Source organism: Syngnathoides biaculeatus, chromosome 12 (assembly GCF_019802595.1).
Source record: "Syngnathoides biaculeatus isolate LvHL_M chromosome 12, ASM1980259v1, whole genome shotgun sequence".
Lineage (NCBI taxonomy): Eukaryota > Metazoa > Chordata > Actinopteri > Syngnathiformes > Syngnathidae > Syngnathoides > Syngnathoides biaculeatus.
In genome coordinates this window covers 8,624,989-8,644,855 of record NC_084651.1, presented here as the reverse complement: position 1 = coordinate 8,644,855, position 19,867 = coordinate 8,624,989, and the positions used below count along the sequence as shown (strand labels likewise).

The following is a 19,867-nucleotide window of genomic DNA, read 5'->3' as shown; positions in this document are numbered from 1 at the left end:
AACATCATCCTCACAGTGGATTCCAGTCTAGCCTCGTTTGTCAGCCTATCCATTATTACCTGAAACAGGATTTTAATAAATATATATATATATATATATATATATATATATATATACAGGTATGTAATATTCCCATTTTGGATAGTCAGAACAAAATCCACCTTTTAAAGCTAAGGATGAGTGTTGGGGATCAGATCTTGCGGAACCTGCAGTGCTCGTGGGTTGATCGGATTACGCCGACGGTCGCTTTCCTGTCCAGATCTACAAGGCTGCTGCCAGGGGAGCAAGAAGCAGACAATCCTCTGACGACTTCATCTGCAACCATTTTCTAAGAAAATGTAAAAATTTTCTAGCTAGTTAACATTCTGACCTGCTACAAACTTGTTAGGCAGCTCAGAGTAAACCAGCTTGAACACGGCTGCTTTTTCTATGGTTATGATATAAGAAGCTACTGTACTGTGAGACGAGATTCACGCCGCAAGACATAACAGCAGCTCGGTCTCCAGATGTCACACGGACACAATTAAATTTGTTGCATTATTTATTGGGAAAAAATACTTTAAACAACACCATTTTTGGTTGCCTCTATGGCCTCTTGCCAAACCAGCAGGCATGTTTTTAAAGACTAAAACACTGTAAACAAAAATACCCACACTCATAAAACCAGTCCATCCCTGAGCTTGGGGGAGGTAATAACACTGAAGAAGCTCTTGTAAAATTTGGCACTATAACCATTGAAAAACAGAATGTAGGAGTGGCAATTCGTCACATCTCATTCAACTTTACGCAGTGTGGACTTTGTGTACAACCAACCACTTTTGACCGAAAACAGGAGCCTCGGTGTGGTTGTCACAGTGTATTACTATGATGAATAATTTTGCTGCCAAAATCTTTTAATTTCAGTCACCTTGTGAGGCCAGAGGGAATGGCGATTAGATCACAAATCATGTTTGTGCTCTGTCAAAAAAGTGTCCAAGATAATGTCCCTTCAATTCAACGTAGGGCGGCGGAGTGCGGCCACTTCAATTTACCGAGCTTGGCACTGCTTCGGAGTTGACAAATTGATTTAATTTCATGTTTTGTTCTGCACATTGAACGGTTTTATGCAGCAGCGGCCGTTATTATTTACGTCGCCTGAAATCTGAATTGCAAAACGGCAAATGTGCTTGTTTGCAGCCTTTCTACAAAGACCCGTTTTGGTCGTGCGCTTGGTCTTTTATCGTTTTAGTTTAGCCTCTGGTCAGGCAGTGCAGTGGCAATGACCCCACCATTATGTCGCTTTGATGAAGGAACCAAGTAAAAAAAAAAAAAAATAGTTTGAAGCCCATTTGCATATTTCGCCTTGAGCAGCTAAACATCTACTCAATTAGCGCTGGCGCACTCCTGCTGTTTATTGATTTTTCTGTGATCATATTTGTGTGCTATAAGAACTGGAACGCATAAATTTTGCAGTCAAAAACACACGCGTACATACGATAAAGCTAAAGAACCGAATGCAAGAGCATCTGAACCTGTTTGTCATACAATTTTAAAAGAAAATAAAGTATGAACAGAACTGTTTTGAAAAGCCTAAAAACATTTGAAAGGCACAGGGCGGTGACTGAAGTCCTGTGACTTGACTTGACTTGAGTCAGAAATAAATCACCAATTTTAGGACTTGCTAGGCTTAAATTTACGAAGGTCTGGTCTTCAATTTGACTGGGCAAGACTGTATGACTTGACTTGTGATACTTAACCCAAGCAATAGCTTAACTCTGCTTGTCAGGAAATTTAGAGGGGACTCAGCTTGACTTGCTTGATGTTTGCTGCAGTCACTCGGGACTAGATTTGAAATGTAAACTTTTAAGAGACTAGCATGCGTTTATGACTTGCACATGTGACCGAGGCCAGATAAACGCATGGGGATTTTTCAACTCTTAAAAGCTTATCTGTTCCAGACCTGATGAGTGCTGCCGAGGGACAGGAGACGGGAGTCTTGTAGAATGATGATAAAAAAGAATAAAAAATAGAGCTACTTTGGAAAATCCTCGTCTGTCTGGTGGCTCCTCTTTAAAAAAAAAAAAAAAAGATACGACAACGGACATGTTTGGTTAACACTGCTGCCTTGCTCTCAAATAATGATAATCTTATAAAACATCCATCCATTTTCTTAGCTGCTTATCCTCACAAGGTTGGCGTGGAGTGCTGGAGCCGAGTCCAGCTGTCAACTGGCAGGAGGCATGGTAGACGCTGAACTGGTTGCCAGCCAATCGCAGGGCACATGGAGACAAACAGCCGCAGTCACAAGCACACCGAGGGGCAGTTTCGAGTATCCAATTATTGTTGCATGTTTTTGGGATGTGGGAGGGAATCGGCGTGTCCGGACAAAAAAACCCTTATAAAACATAATCCAAATAGTTTTTTGATTGTATACAAATAGTTAGTTCTCTGTAGTGACCTGACCACCCATTGTGTATGAAATTGAATAAACAAGTAAATTATCTGCCCATTTCCAAAAATGTCTAAAGTGAACCATTTTTGCTGAATTAAGGAATTAAATTTGGTCTGATTTACATAATCCCGCCCCCACCGAGTTTCTCCGTCCATGACTTAGCAGCTAAACAGGGTGAAGAGCCACCATTTTTAACTGCTGCAATATCATGTCAAGGACAAAAGCTAAGCAGAGCAATCAAATGTTTATGGAGGCTCACTTTTTCCAACATAGCTCCGCCCACAATGTCCTGGTATTAGCAACCATCCCTACCCAATTATTTCATACACTCTTACACGTGGACATTAAGTTTTGTAATTTGTTGAACGCTCACTGTACCTTTATTAAGAATTAGGACTGATTTTAGTGTGAAATAATGCCCATAAATGCATTGGAAATTGTATTTTATATTGTGTATGATGGAATTTACCAGTAAGGAGCTGTAAAATATCCAAAAAGTGAAAAGAATTTTTTTTTAAAAAAAAGAACATAAATGGATATGATAACTGAAGACTTATTTCCTGCTGACCGGAGGGAACACAATGATGAAAACACTTGTTTTGTCATACTTTGGTTTTGGAAAGTGAAATCTGCCCTGGAGCCATTCCTAGAAATCCTGTGCAGTGAACCGTGCGAAGGTGTCTAATGGCACGATTCATTATGCACAGCTTACATTTCATTTTAATATTTGCTTTAAAGCGGCATCTTCTCATATTTCAAGAGGCACCGTGAACCGCCCTAAAAGGAGGAGATGAAAGAGAAGCCGGAAAAATTACATTTCTCACTGAAATTTGAAATGCATCACTGCCGGGATGCCATCTCCGCAGAGAGCAGCTGCGAGGATTTATCTGGCGACCTTGGAAATCACGAATACACTTTCTCTACCTTATTGAGTCTCTTGTGGTAATGAGAATAAATGACTTAACGAGTAAAAGTAACTGCGTTTGACACGATGGGAAAGGTAGTGAGGAGCCTTGTAAAAATGGAGGGACAGACTTATGCTGCACGTTGAATGTTTAAATATGCAGTGCAGTCTTGTCCTAGTTCTCATAAGGACAATGCCACACGACGTCCAAGATTGCAAAATCAGTCAAACATCTTGTTTGTATTTGTTTTATTAGTTTCCAGGCTTGTTTTGTTTTTTTTTTTTGCTTCTGAAGGTGGAATTAAAATATATTCCGGTGCCTGAACCTGTTTTGTTTTTCTTTATTACAAAAATTCAATTTGTTCTCCCTTCTTACTTGCACAACCCGTCCTACAAGGTTGGCTTAATTATTTTTTTACATCCTGCTAACTGAATTTCTGATGCCCTGGAAGTCCCATTTCCCCAAAACATTGCGTGCCACAGGATTGCGCTAATTTTTGTTCAGTATTCAGGTTTTCACACAGTCCATCACAGTAGTCATGACAGGCCGTTGGGGGGAAGGAGCCGCTGAGTCCCGGAGGCTCAAAGGCACACTACAGTTCGGCCGGCAGTCTAACGGAGAAGCCAGTACGTTTCCCCCTGGGCCGTTACAATTTGATGGGGTCCTTCACATTTATGCTCTGATCAAGGTCTTGACACATTTTTCATGTTTTATCAAAGCTTTTTGCAGATGACAGTGGATACCATGCAGCTTCGGAACATGTTTGGCGGCACGGCAGATTAGAAAAAAAGATCTGCTGGGCCCGTAAACTGTCACACGCCAGGACACGCTGAAATTTAATGTGACAAAATGTCTACCATACACATTAGCTTGTCGTGAGAAGAGTGACAGTGCGAAAAACCAGAGCAAAAAATATACCAAACGCAGTGGGAATCAAACTTGGGCCTGTGACATGTCTGGGAAATATGAAATACTTTTTGACCCACTACTGTTGAGGACTGTCACGTTTTGTTGCATTCCCCCTATTTTACTGCAACCGATCTGGTTTGTCATCTGCACCGTGACTGCTGTGGCAAATTTTAGGACAGTTTAAAAATCTGCGCAGGTGTCTACAGCATTCATGGCCTGTCACGGTTCCTCGTTCCACCCCGCGACATTCCGTCATATCCATCCCGTTTTATCCAAGGTAGCCTAAAACGTGCTTGGCCTGGCTGCCAGAGCCGTAATTTAAATTCAGCATTATTTCTCCCCGCCAGATATCCGCGGTTTGCAGACCTTCATGGACCAGGCTTCTCGTCTGGGTCTGGACGTGTCCCTGCAGAGGGTGGACCGCAACGTTAGCCGGGTCTTCAACGATCTCTTCAACACGCTGCGCACCGAGGAGCTCAACCGCTACCGGGACACTTTGCGACGGGCCGTCCTCCTCATGAGCCCCCGAGGAGCGCAGGTGTTCATCCACCAGGTAGGAAAATGCAGTACAACAATTCAGAGTACTCCAGAAACTGTGACTCATGGAACCTTACACGTCTACATCTTAGCAGGCAGTTTACATATTTTTCATCCATGTCTATTTGAGGTATTTAAAGGAGTTTTAGCTCCACTAAATTAGAGAACTCTACTCCACTCTCACTTTTCAAACAGTTAAGTCAAATTCGACTCTAAACATTTGGGTGTGTGTCAAAAGAGGAAAACGACACAATGTATCATTTGTATTTTGTTCTTCATTTACACCTGATACACATCTTAGTATCGTGATATGAAACGACACTTTTTTCAATTGATCAAAAGTATTGCAATGACAATAAAAGCGGATCTCTGGAATCAAATCCTGTTGAGTATGAACTACTTACAACTGATAACTAAAAGAGGCTGTAGTGAACGGCCGGAGAGCCATCAGAATAGAACCATCCAGAATAGTTTGGGTTTTTTTTGCCTTTGCATAAATATCACCAACATGAGGACAATTGCTCAAAGCCAATTCCCAGACTTAAAGCGTAAAGAGTATTTTATTTTACTTCCATATGTTTGATGTCAATGAGTCACAAACTTGATGCAAGGAAATATGTAGTTCATCCATCCATTATCTGAGCTTCTTATCCTCACAAGGTTTGCGGTAGTGCTGGAGCCTTTCCCAGTTATCTTCGGTTAGGAGGCGGGATACAATCTAAACTGGTTGCCAGCCAATTACAGGGCACATAGAAACAAACAAATTCGAAGTCTATAAACACTTACTCGGTTAAGTGTGTTTTTTCTTTGCAAATAATGCTCACCACTAAATCGTGTATACAATACAAATGCAAATCCATGGAACTAAGAGGGGAAACATTAAGCTCTTCTCTCCCACTCGACTTTCATATTCAGTGTACTGCAAAAATACGAAATTGCCCTTGCCGTTCAATTAATTTTGGAGTAGGGAGCAAGTACCTTCTAAGGCAAGCTTCGTTAAATCTGTGACTTTCTATTTCAGTTGGTTGGTCTTTGGCTGATCCATGCATACGTTTCCCTTCCAAAGAGTCTGCTGCACAAGCTGTTGACTGGCAGAGTTTTGTAGCAGTCGGGATTGGGAGACTTAACATAAAATCCACTCTCGTATCTCGTAGTCAGGAATGCTTTCTGAATCCAAATCCTCCATTTTTGTCACTGGAAAATTACAATGCAATATTGCAGTCTGGTAAGTTTGTAATCACTTAGCTAGCTAGCTCTTCTTCACTGGGGAGCTGGGAGTCTTGTACACAGTTGACCGGACCCGAGCCAATCGTAGCGCACTAATAGACAAAGAATCATTGCATGTCTGTCTTTCAGATGTGACATTTTGCTGAAATCCATCTCATCTCTGATCTGGTTCACATCAGACTTTTGTAGGATTTACTGCTTTGAATAAAAGAAAATATATCACACGGCTGCCCTTTTGAGATGACATTCATATACTGTATAGGTTTTTTTTTTTTCGTTGGGGGGGGTAAAAGTCATGTTTGTACTCCTTACATGTACTTCATCAGTCAGTCAAAACGCTGACTTGCGTATCCCGGTCGATGAATATGGAAGGCATCACTCAATGTGTGAAAATGTACTACCGTTTATTAATGACCTGTCTTTGAGCTTTGCTTCCACTACGCTGATTTCGTTTTTGCACTTAAAACCGTAATCGTTTTTTTCCCTCCTTTTTATATTTCCATCCCAAAGTTGTGTTTAATCTACCCCGTTTATATTCTCTATCCCCCCCCCCCCCCCCTATAATTCATATGAGACGTCCCAGGCAATAAGCCCCGGGGTCACGCTCGGGCGCCAGCTCCCGAACGCCGTTGTGAATACGTTGAATTTTTTTTTTTTTTTTTTTTGACGTGCACCCGACTTTGATAATCCATCTGAGCTTCATTAAATCCTGTTGTCAGAGAGCTCACGTGAGACACTGAAGAATGTTGGGAAGTGCATGAAGTGTGTGAAAATTTCAGCGAGGAACGACATTGATGGTGATGGTGCCTCAAGCATGTCTGGTAAAAGTTGCTGGATAGCTTCTTCTCGAAAATTAATTACAGATGACACACAATGACAGCTGTAAAAGGGGACATGACGGAAAAGGGGATTTTATTCATCGCTTGTATCCAAACATTTGGTTCTCTGGAGTGCCTGCTTGTCCATCAAATGTGAAATGAATGTGAAACACTTCCAAGTAAATCATTTATTGGCTGCCTATTTCTGAATATTATCCCATTTTGTGGCACATTCCACAAAACCACCCCAAGTCACGATCAGGGCTGGGGGAAGATTTACCAATTTCAAGCATGCTCAAAAGCACGATTGTGTCAAAGCCCGCAGCCAATGCTAACACAAATAACCATTAGTTAGGTTCTGATAACCAGCATACCCTGAAATTGTACAAAATGTAATGTGGAGTACAAGGAGTATTTGCGTGTGGTTGGCAGTGCGTTGTTCAGCGGTTCGGTGATGAAGTGCAGCCTCCATAAGTGAATATTCAACCATTCCATTCTGTTTATTTGGTGGCTCAATTTTCTTTTCTGATAGTATGGTGCTTGATATCATGGTAACAAAAGCCCTTTGGCCCTGTAGAAAAAGGAGGGGGGGGGTGGATGAGGAGTGATATTTTTCCTCTCGCTTTATGGGGTATTTTTGAATTAGCCAGCCAACTGATTTGCGCAAGTGCCATTCCTTTGCGGTCTGGATGCAAAGGGGAGAACATGTCCTGCTCCAGAAGTTTCCGATATCACCACAAAAAAGTCACTAGATTTTGTGCTAGTATCTCTAATACAGGGGTGATCAACGCGTCGACCAATCGATTGCAAGCCAGTCTTGGTCGATCGTGAGACGGCGTGCCAAAAAAAAAAGAGTCAGCCGATGTTCCCTCTAAGCTGCGCATCTGCGCAATTGTGCACGGAACTTTCTCTAACAACGACCGCTGCTCCACCACACTCTCTTTTTCCTAGCAAATGCACAATGTCTCCTTTGCGTATTAGTAATGTTTGAGGTTCAAGCGTACTACAGAGATGACTTTTCAGGTCCATTACAGTCCCTTTTCGTACTCTATCCAATTTTCATTCATTGCTTAGGTGCATCTAATCCTTGTCAAGGTCACTCGTCTATGTCCCACAATGCATCAGGCTTAAGAAGTCATGTTGGGTTTTTTTTTCTTCCTGATGCTGATTTTGGCCTGGACCCTTCCATTTATTCAAAGTGCTTAACCCTAATGATTACCATGACATCATCCCCCTCTGCCCTTTTTGTCCTCCCGATGCGCATGTGGTCTCTCATTTTTCGATGCACGGAGTCCTCGCCTCTTGTGTCGGGCCCCAGCCAGCCAGACACTTGCCACATCGCCTTTCCTCTCACATCGCCCGTGAGTGGGTGCGGCGTCTGCTGTCAGCTCAGTCTCGCCTCCCTCCTTGACACCTGACGCCTCCGTGCACCCCCTCATGCGAGGCGACCCCTCTGCCGAGTCACGCCAGCCTCCCCCCGGGAGTCGCAAAGTGGCATTTTCAAGCTCGCCGACGTTGCTTCTGCGTCCTTGGCTTGTATTAGCGAGCGTTTGTAAAATCACTTGGCACTTACTGGAGGTGCAAAAGACATGACAGGTTTTGTGAGACACCCCCAATTAACAAGTGAGCTCCTCCGAGCTATAGATCTTTAGGGAGTGGGGTGGGGGGAGGGCAACAAATGAATATTCTTATCGTCTAGTGGATTCTTTTAGCTTTTAAAAGAGTCGTTCATAATATTTTCACCAACAATGACGATAATGCGTTGGGAAAATTTCAGGTATTCCCTGAACTGAATGTGTCAGGCGGAATTGAATAGCAAACCATACTAGTAAAACGTGCTGTACATTTTACTAAATGGCTAAACTATATACAGTGATTACACATGCTACAGTAATATGATTTAAAAACATAAATGTGCAGTTTATTTTACACTGCGGTTATTCGATTCAATAAGTAATTAATCTAATTTTATTTACAGTGACCTAAGATGAACACTTTAAAAGGAAGGTTCTGCTGAGGGATGAAAATAGAGGACGTGATTTGAGTCCCACCAACCCAACTTCTTTACCATATACTGTATCATATTTTTTAATAAACTCTTTCCATTGTGTTAAGAGCCAATTAAAGATTTCTGACAGCCCTCAACACCATTACCTCCCCACTGGTGCGAAAGATGCTCTTGTTGCACAGAAGAAAGAAGAAAACTTTACAAGTACACTGAATAATTTCAAAGGTAATTACCTCTACCAGCGTGACAGTTGGAAAAAAAAAAAAACTCTTTTCTCAGCGCAGTTGTAAAAGTCAGCTAGACAATCATTTCTGACGTGCCGAAAGACCGGCGATGCATTGTGGTGTGTCATTATTGCACTTTTTAAATGTCATTCAAATAAAAGTCTGACTCATACTTGTTGTCTTGAGGAAATACCGAACCTTCTGCTTTTTGTTTACTACCAAAACAAATATTTAACTACTTGAGAGAACTTTGTTTTTTCTTTAAAATAAATACCTGAGCTATCCCCAGGGGATTGGGACCAAGCCCTGTCTGGAGAAAACGTAATCGATGCCACTAAAATGTTGTATAATTGCCTATAAAATGTTCATAACTCAAACTGTATTAACATATACCATATACTAAGATCCCAAAACTGTTTAATTTAAATCTAGAACCTTAAAAATAATTAACATGCAGTTAATTTAAGAAAAAAAGATGAAAAAAAATACTTCCTTGACAACAACTACAACTTTCCCATTGGCCAAGGCTTTGGCGCAACCTTTTGAAATCATGATGTGTGAGAAAGAGCACCAAAAAAAAAAAGAAAATAGATGTCTCAGCAAAGCCCTCTTCAGTGAACCTCCTCATATTCTTGTTTTTCATTGAAAAACTCACCTATCTGCTGTTTTTAATCTCATCCCAGAAGTACGTCTATATATTGCTTTGTGTCAAGCAACTATTGACCAGACCACAGCCTTGTCAAAAGGAAAAAAATTGCTTTGCTGTCATCTTGAGGTGTACATAGAGAATTACAATCCTTTTTTGGGTGGGGGTCCATTATTTACAGATTTTCACCATTTGTGGCTAGCCTCGGTCTTAAACCTCTCTGGATTTGTTGTATCTATCTACGCTGTTGGACATTTCATTGGGTTTTTATAGTAGCATACAAGTAACGCTGTGACCAATAACTTACTATTAACTTGAGTTCTAGGTTTGGCAACAGTGTCAAATCAACATTTCCGTTCATTGTGGTCTGGATGAGTTACACAACGTAAACATGAACTCTCTTGGCTTGCAGACAGGACAGGCAAAGCCTTCTATAGTTTAGTTTCATTTAGCATGCGGTGGAACTGACCAGGACGCGACTTGACGAGATGGCATTCAGGGTTTTATTAAAAATAAAAAGCGCAGCATACATCTAATGTAAGAGTTAAACAAGACATGCATTCAATGAACTATGGGTAGCATAAAGACACGTGCTCAGTGTTACGTTCATCCTTATTCATGAGCATTAGGATTATCATTTTTATCATTTTTCTTTATTATTCTTTATTAGGTTACAATTCTACATTTTATGGCGCAATGCATTCTGGGAGCCCGTCACAATTCTGCTGCATGCTAAGTACAGCCACTCCCATGTGTGACGTCTACCAAAACCGCATGATGCAGAGGAAGGTAGTTAATTACTGTGCAATTACCTCGTGTAAAGTATGTGGTAAACAACTGCAGAATTAACAGGACTGTCAGGGTACTATTGACACTTTGGACGGTGTAAGATACTGCAGGTGTACAATTGAGGAGCCAGGACGGCCTGTGCTTGACCACGGCTAGCGGGCTGCTGCTGTTTTACCGTATTTCTACTTTTTATTGAGCACTGCAGTTGCCGCTCGTTTCTCAATATGTGACTTTATGGACCATCTTGGCCAACTGGGCCCGCCGTCGTCCCAGCAGTATTTCTCTTAAAGGGAATGAGACATGCAATCACTAAGAAAATATTAGACTGTACCGACTGTAAACTCTTTTAGCAGGTTCTGCAGTACGTACTACTATGTGAGACCGGCATTTACCCGCTCGCCCCAACTTATTCAAATAAATTCTGCATGTTTCCACTAAATCTGCCCTGACGGGAGGCGATACGAGAGCATGGGAGGTAAACTGTGTGAAATATTCCATATGGATGAGCTATCTCATGAACAGATGATGTACAGAATACAATAATTACTGATACAAGGCTGGAAAAGGACAAAAGTAAACACACGGACTAACATTAGCATAGACTCCTACACTACAGTCTTCCCTTTACAGAAAGAGTTTTTTTTTTCCTGCCTTCAGTCTCATGTTGAACCATCTGCTGGCCATAACCTCATTTTCATCAACTTCCCGTCAAGGTATGGCTACGTCATCAGTATAGGCAGGACTATTCCACTTTTTGCTCCTCGGTTCAGGCATTATGCCAGCGAACAATTTCTTTGAATTTTTTTATTGTAGTAACGAATACCAACAATGGCTAGGGGAAATGTATTGGAGTAAAAGTACAGGAAACGCAATGGCATTAAAGTGAAAGTGATCAGAAATATGAAGAATAAAGGGAACAGATATAGCATCAGGGATCCGCGGTGAGGCCCTTCCTGTTTGCGGTAGTAATGAATAGGCTGACAGATGAAGTTAGACTGGAATCCCCTTGGACTATGATGTTCGCAGATGATATTGTGATCGGCAGTGAAAGCAGGGAGCAGGCGGAGGAACAATTAGAAAGATGGAGGCATGCACTGGAAAGGAGAGGAATGCAGATTAGCCGAAATAAAACATAGTATATGTGTGTGAATGAGAGGGGCGGAGGAGGAAGAGTGAAGCTCCAGGGAGAAGCGATAGCAAGGGTAGACGACTTCAAATACTTGGGGTCAACAATACAGAGCAACGGTGAGTGTGGTGAGGAAGTGAAGAAACGGGTGCAAGCGGGGTGGAACAGTTGGCGGAAGGTGTCTGGTGTTCTATGTGACAGAAGAGTCTCCGCGAGGATGAAGGCCAAAGTTTATAAAACAGTGGTGGGGGCAGCCATGATGTACGGATTAGAGACGGTGAAGACGGCTGAAGAAACAACAGGAAAGCAGAATTGGAGGTGGCAGAAATGAAGATGTTGAGATTCTCGGTCGGAGTGAACAGGTTGGATAGGATTAGAAATAAGTTCATTTGAGGGACAGCCAAAGTGGTTTGGACATGTCCAGAGGCAAGTGAGTGAGTATATTGCTAGAAGGGTGCTGAGGATGGAGCTGCCAGGCAAAAGAGCGAGAGGAAGACCAAAGAAAAGGTTGATGGATGTGGTGAGGGAGGACACGTGGACAGTGGGTGTTAGAAAAAAGGATGCACGAAATAGGCTTAGATGGAAAAAGATAACACGCTGTGGTGACCCCTAACGGGACGAGCCGAAAGGAAAAGAACACGAAGAAAAGGAACAACTATATGAAAATTCTATTAAAGTACAATATTAAATCATGTGTACTCTGTTTCATCACCAAATTAGTGGGGACCTTCTGTGGGTAGCTGATGCGTTCAGTGTGGTTTGGTTTATCCAGTTTCCCACTTTGCTGTTTTAAAGTAAAGGATATTGAAGAACTGTGGGGAATCAAAGTGCAAAACCAAAAAAAAAAGTTCAATTTTAACAATACCAAGAACAATGTACTGTACATTGCTTTGGGATTATGTTCCCATAACATGTTTTAACAATACTGAAACAGGGCAGGCTTCCTTGTTCGGTCATCATCAGCCGGTAAGAAAATTCTTGACATTGACAGTTTTGTTGCACTTTGTTATGGAAGGTTACATGAGACAAAACAAACCAGCACTTTAGGATTTGAAACAAGGTTATTGAAAGCGGACACACGTGACCGAATTTAAAATCCATCTTTGGCCCTGAGTCTTGAATTTTCTGAACACGAATGAACCCCGAGCGATGCCTGAATTTGCTACGTTTTCTCGAAATTCTGTTGATTCAAAGGCTTCGCGTTCGTGTCACAACTGCTTGTCCTTGTCTCTTTAAAAAGAAGCCCTGGTTGACACACACATTCTCAATCGGGAAACAAGACGGGCATGATGGCTTTTTCGTGTTCTGGGAATTTGCCGCCCCTGACCTGACATCTTCTAAAACGACGTCACGCGCTCATCCACAAAAGCAAAGCGTTGTGGCGCAAAACGCAGCAGCACGTCAGTTACGACGACTGCCGCTCGACTTTCAATAGTCGTTTCCTTTCAGTTCCATGTCACTCAGCTGGTGGAAAGCACTAATGTAGAAAAATGGACAGTTGAAGTCACTTAACTTTGCTACATGACCTGCAGCGTAAACTCCCAGCACAAACTCTGAGAAAAGGCTTTGATTTCTCCTCTGTCGCACTTCAGTACACCCATTATCACTCCTTACTATCTGATGCACCTGGATGTTATCAAAGCGTAGCAGAAATCTGGGAAATATTTTTTTTTTTTCCCCCACCCGCAGGGTCTCTCTGGAGTTACAACTAGTACGGCCTTGAAGCCCAGACCATCTTCATTTCCTGCCGTCTTGACGGTGTTCAAATTTTTTGTCACTGTTGCTCCCGTCGCGTCAAAGAATATCAAACGTCATCAGCTTTTATCTGGCACGCTGCTTTTTGCGGGCTAAAAATATCCGAGCCTGCATCACAGGTGTATTAGCACCCATAACCCCACCCACCACCCCACCCCTTCCTCATGCTACTTCCCTTCTTCTCTCTTTAGATGGAAGCGAGTAGGCCAAAGGCAGCATGACTCATTAACCTGATAGCGAGGGCACAGTGCCTGAACAACGTGCACGCTCACGTGCACACGTGCATTCACTTCCATTTCCTCCATGTAAACTTGAGCTTCATGTAGGTTTTGGAGCCGCACATGCTGCCATCCAATCGGTCTCTTTCAGGGGCATTCTTGGGAAACCTGTCTACGAAATGTCAGGTGGTAGTTTATGTGCGTTTCCATTCCAGGTCAATGAATAAGGAGCATGGATGAGAATTGAACCTAAGCGCCGACATAGGGCAATGACAAAACAGTGCAAAAAAATTTCTTACATTTAGTTGGTCTAGGCTTACTCTTCCGCTCACTAATTTAAATGAAAATCATCGCAGCATTACTCTACTGGCCGCTTTCAGCAAATACTTTCATAAAAAATGGATGGAAACACCTCTGCTTTAGCTGTAGTTTGGATTTACAGTCGAGCTGTTTGAGCACATGCATGTGTGTACACATTGGTGTTTTTCTCCAAAGATGTCAGTCTCGCATTGACAGATCTGATCTAATTTGTCTTTCACTTCACTCAAAGTGTCAGATATCAGAGACATGCCAAATTTGAATCTACATTTGGAAAAGACCTGATTCCAGACCGATGCATTTTTTTTTCTCTTTTCCATTTACGCTGCCTCGGCGCATATCTCAATACTGCCACTTGTGAGCCAGACCTGGGAATTGTGTCGCCAGAGCCGTGTGCAGTGGAAATCCGACCGATGACAATCAGATCCATGACAAAAGTGGTTGGTGGTGGTGGTGGTGGTATCAGTCATTCTGAAGATGAAATGAGTTGAAAAGAGAATATTGATTGGGGTCACTGTGAATTTAAAAGCGCTAACCCCCCACCCCCCCCCCTCCACGCACTCACACAATGAACAGCGAATAACCTTATTTTATAACTTATTTCCCTTTTCTAATGGAGGAAAATTTTGTTTAAACAATAGCATTCACCGGTGTATGAGTGCTCTATGACGGGTCAATTGATGTAATTCTAAAATGGTTTGCTCTTAAAGCCCAAGTGTCATCCCTATAAACGTTCTAAAATAGATATTGAAATGAAAAATACATATAACAATATTCACTTCAATGTCTGAACAAAAAAATAAATATGAGCGTGTCAGCCATGCGCAAAGTTGTGTAAGTGTCATTTGACATCCAAGTGGTCGCCATTTTGGCTGCATCTACTGTCCGTGACGTCACCTCAGACATTCGCCATTGAAAACACGCTGCGGCCCCTACTATGGGAGACGAACACACCCCTTCAGACACGGAAGCTCTTTTCAAACAAGAGAACATCTCACAATCGAGTGAAGTGTCCGGGGCAATATTACTCTATTGTTTTGAGACATTTAGATTTTATGCGGATCACTTCTAATTAACAACAGATATAGTATGTAAGAGCCAGCCCAGCCGAAGTTGTGCCCGTCGTCCGCGAGGCACAGCTTCGATGGCGGCTTGTCCGCCCACCTACTATGAGACACGGAAGTTCGGCCGAAGCCGTGATCGGGCACATCGACACATTTAGCACCTCTGACTTACGGACGCGGATCTTTTGTTACGTTCTAAAAGGCTTACGTCCTTCCCCCCCAACGATTGTTTTTTTTTTTAGTCGCTCTATCGAAGCGCTCGTCCTTTGCACCCGTGCAATCCATTTTTCACGACGAACCGGGTCTCTCGGAAACTTATGAAGGGTAAATCCATCCTCCCGAGTGTTCGATTAATATCCAGCAATGCAACGAGCCGGCATTTTGGCTAACACGAAGGAACAAAGAGCTACCTTCCCACAGGGAAAACTAATGGAAAGAAACGAGTCCGCTTGAGTGCGCTACTGCCCTAAACGTCACTTCCTGCTTCTTGTCGAAAACAAATCCCTCCAGAGGATTTTCATGGCAGGAGTGACAAAAAGCCATATACGTCAAAATCATGTTGTGTGGTGAAAAAAACAAATGGGTCCATACCGGCTGCCGTTTTTTTTTTTTTTTTATTAATAGCATACTAAAAATCCTCCATTTCGTGACAGTGGCACTTTAAAAGGGGAAATAAGTAGATATTACGGCAGTTGCAAAGGAAAAAGCAAATATGATTTGTCGCTGTTGCAACATGACATCACTTGACGTTTATATCCAGGCCAGATTTGGCCTTTACTTTTTATCTCGGCTGGCCAGCTGTTTGCGTGGCGGCGCCTCTCCTGTTGCATCTTCTTGACAGGAGTTTGTGAAGTTGTTAATTAAATCCTCAAAGTTGGCGTGTCCGCTTCACATAATTGTGTCGGGAACACTCGCCTGATGCGAATGTCAGTATTTTGACATTTTATCAGTGGTCATTTTATTAATTAAAGGCCATTACGAAGCAAAGGTGGATTCTGGGTCTTTGGGACAGAATAATGTGATACGTTTGATTGAATAGTTTATCCCATATACGGACAGCGCGGTGAACAAGTCTTGGGCTGCAACTATTTCACAGCTGTCATTTTGACAAAGTAACGGTAAAAATTTTATTGGTCATTGGGGCTTGGGTAGACTAGCCAAAAACTGGACTAAAGTAAGACTACTTTTACTTTGCGGGCAAAAGTAGGTGTTTAAGCTCTGAACAGAAAGCCTGTATAGTTGTTTGTTGCTACACTATATTGTACTTTACTACATTAAAAGATAGTTTAGTAGCTAAGGAAGAAATGGGTTGCTAAAGAGTGGAAACAGGTGAGAATAAAATTGATGGTGTGGATATTTTAAGTCTTGCTGGCTCCCATTAGTTTGAATCTACCGTCCGAGGTATGGCCCACGAGAGTCCATTTTGTTCTCTTTTTTCATTCACAGGCACATTAGAAATTCTCAACATAGTTGGGTTATTGTTGGAAAACACATTTGATACTTGCGTCAGGAAGGGCATCCGGCGTAAAAACTGTGCCAAACAAATATGAGCGTTTCGCCGTGGTGACTCCTAACGGGTCAAGTCGAAAGAAACTTACTATTTACAGCATACCTTTTGGGGTGGTGCAGCAGCCGTTCTTGCTCGCTTTTATTTAGCGGGGGGCGGAGGGGGGGTGCATTTTGATTGGCTGGAACATTGTGACTGTGACTGCCGATGATTCAAATGTTGTTGAATTGCAGCAAAACCAGTTGGTGACCGATCAGGGTTCAAACGCGTTTGGCCCCGTCACTCACTGTGCGGCAGCCTTGAGGAAGACACAAATGACTTTTTCATTGTCCTTCTGTCCATTTTCTATACCATATCATCCTCACTTGGGTTGCAGGTTAACTGGAACCAATCTGTGAATTGAATGCCTGTATCGATCCAGGTCATGGAAGTCCACAAAGGTTGAATAAAGGCACCTGGAATGTTCTTGTGCTTATTTTGTTCTTTGATAAACGAAATTGCACAAGTAATAAAAAAAGGGCAACATGCCAACACCACACAAGAAGGCTTGAGTTGAGATTCAAACCATTCACCTCCAGACTGTGAGGGAGACATGCAAGGCGCCCAATCACGAGAGTCCGGCTGCTTGAACAGTAGATCTTGGGGTAAACAAGTTCTGGCCACCCCTGGACTACAGAATACAAAAAAGTACTTTGAAGTTGTATTACATTAACATAATTGTACTTCGATTACAGCTGGTAACTACTCTTCCAAATACATTTGTAAAGTAACTACGGTTATAAATATGACAGCACGGTGTTGCCTATCCACTTGTAAAAGCAAGACGAGTCGGCCCAGTGGACCACATTCGCAGGACTTTATTAGACCGCCGTGCCGGTCCGGCAAAGAGGTGCAGAGGTGTGTCGAGTTTATCTCTCTGAGTGTCTACCTCCCGTTGCTCCCTCCTGGCTCGACACCGCCGCCTCTGGACCCTCACGCTCTCCCCGCTGCACCCCAATTCCATTTCCCTCCCAATAACAGCATGACAAATTGAGGCTGCCATAAGATGATCTATCATTGTCTTGGATCTCATCCTCTTCAGGCCCGCGTCCCCTCCTCCTATCCCCCGCTTTCATTGTTTCTCTTTCCCCTTTACAGGACATTTCCTCTGTGTATATTTTTTTCCCCCCAGATCCTAATGGCTCCCTCTTTTTCTCTTTACAATCTTTCTGCCCTTGTCTTTACTCTTCGTTAACCTCGATCCGCTTTTGTCAGTCTCCGTTTCTTTTTAGCCTCTCTGATATTGTTGGCTGGTTAGGTTGTGTTCATGCGTCTGTCGGCCTTTGAAAAATAGAAGAGTACATCCTAACATCATAAATGAGCGCACTCTGAACACCAACTTTGTCCCGACGCTGTTATCAGTTGCATAAAAATACGGTGGCGCAGCAAAATAATCTTGCACGGTGGTTCTCAAACTGCAATCAGGTGTCTGCTAATTAGATTTTAGATAAGTTTTGGTTTAACTTTTATGGCACATGATTAAGAAAAAAATCCACATGCGTTTTAGTGCGGACCCCCATTTTTATTCCACAAGATCATCCATCCTGCCACTGGCCACCAAGGGTGCTGTTCCCACAGAGCATGGCGAAATTTAGAGAATGCTAATTGCTTTGTGTGATGACTCAATCCGAGGTACGGATAGATAGAGAGATTGTAACGACGACATCGAAGTGAAACCAAATGTCTCTTCCCAATCCGGCGGGAGGGCGGAATAATCAGTTGTGGTACCCAAAGACTGGTATTAAAAGCTGGCAAGCTTTTTAACTTGATGGATGCCGCTCGCTCGCTCGGCAGTGAATAACGGGCTTGAAGTTAGAGCTTTTTCTTAAATAATTTGCCTTTTATGTAAGTCGCGCTTGGGGTTTAAAACTTATCTAGCGATGGCGTTTGTGTTCGGATGAGTTGTGTTGGAGGAATAACAAGCTGAGAAGTGTGATCAGCAGCACACTCATGAGGGTAGCCATTTTGGTCATTGTTATATCACAGAGATATCTTTTTTTTTTTCTAAGTCCTTCAAAACCTGTATGATTACTTGTCTAACCTGTGCTTGTACATAGAGCCATGCATTTTTTGTTTCCAATCACACTTGTCTTCATTAAAATCACAGTGATGCAAGTTTTCAAACCGATAGCAATGTTCGAATACAGCCGCCACCTTGCATCTCTGTACAAGCAAAACGCCCCCAGCTCACTAAACTTGGACAGGCAAATAGAACCAGGCAGAGACCGGTTCATCACGCTCGCCCAGCGCCCTCTCAATGCTCCTCGGTCGGCTGCGCAGGCTCATTGATGGCCCCGCTGGAATTGACCTGACCTTTAAGCGTTGGACACATATAGACAAATAACCATTCGCACTCGCATTTACCCAGTTTAGAGGCTTCAATAAACATTACATGAACGGCTTCCAAATGTGGGAGGAAGCAGTTGTCCGTACACGAAACGAGAACATAAACTTTACACGGGATTCCAACACTGAACCTCAGAACTGTGAATCATGCCATCACCCTAAGCCAACATGCTGACCTGTGGTACATTTTTTTAAAAATGTATTCAACATTGTCAAGAAGTTTTGTTTGTATTCCCATGGAGGCATCGGAGAGCTTTAGGGGAGGCCCCACAGCATCTGGGAAAATAGTACTAAAAAGTACTAAGCTGACTCTAGAAACATCCATCCATCCAATGTCTTAGGCCACCGGTGTCAAAGTCATGGCCCAGGGGCCAGTTCCAGGCTGCCCCACAATTTTATGTGGCCTGCTGAGGCAAATCACGTGTATCAACTTCCATGATTTTTGTTCAAATCTGTACCAAAATCTCCAATATCATATCATACCGACAAGCATTTTTGTGTTACCAAACGTCAACAATAGTTGAAAAACCCATTACCCTTGATTTCTGATTCCAAAACTAGTTCCGAAATTTCATGTGTGAATTGAATGATGCATCAATTCAAGCTTTTGATGGTGTCACAGTCATAATGGCCCTCTGACAGAAACTGTAACAAAAATGTGGCCCGTGATTAAGATGAGTCTGACACCCCTGTCTTAGGCGCTTATCCTCACAAGGGTCGCCGCAGTGCTGGAGCCTATCCCAGCTGTCAACGGCCGGGAGCCAGGGTACACCGTGAACTGGTTGCCAGCCAATCGAGTCAGAAAATATATGTATGAAGATGAACGGGAAATGCATTTATATAATGTATGATGCTGATGTACTACGAAGAAAATAGCACAATTGATTTGTTTAAGCAATTTATTTGTCTAAAAAATGTTTTGTAAATGCACCCACTTATATACAGCACATTATACATCTACCTTGCTAGAGGTAAGATCTTTACTGAGTGCCTGTTTTTT

General features: G+C 42.6%; 1 protein-coding gene across 3 annotated transcripts in view; it reads left to right on the top strand.

Moving 5' to 3' along the window:
- Nucleotides 1–19,867, top strand: part of grid1a (glutamate receptor, ionotropic, delta 1a) — a 295,107-nt gene that overhangs the window by 185,038 nt on the left and 90,202 nt on the right. For all 3 annotated transcript variants that reach the window (XM_061837779.1, XM_061837781.1, XM_061837780.1), the window contains exon 4: nucleotides 4,593–4,798. In XM_061837779.1, the coding sequence (XP_061693763.1) occupies nucleotides 4,593–4,798 (206 nt within the window). The remainder of the gene's footprint in view (nucleotides 1–4,592; nucleotides 4,799–19,867) is intronic.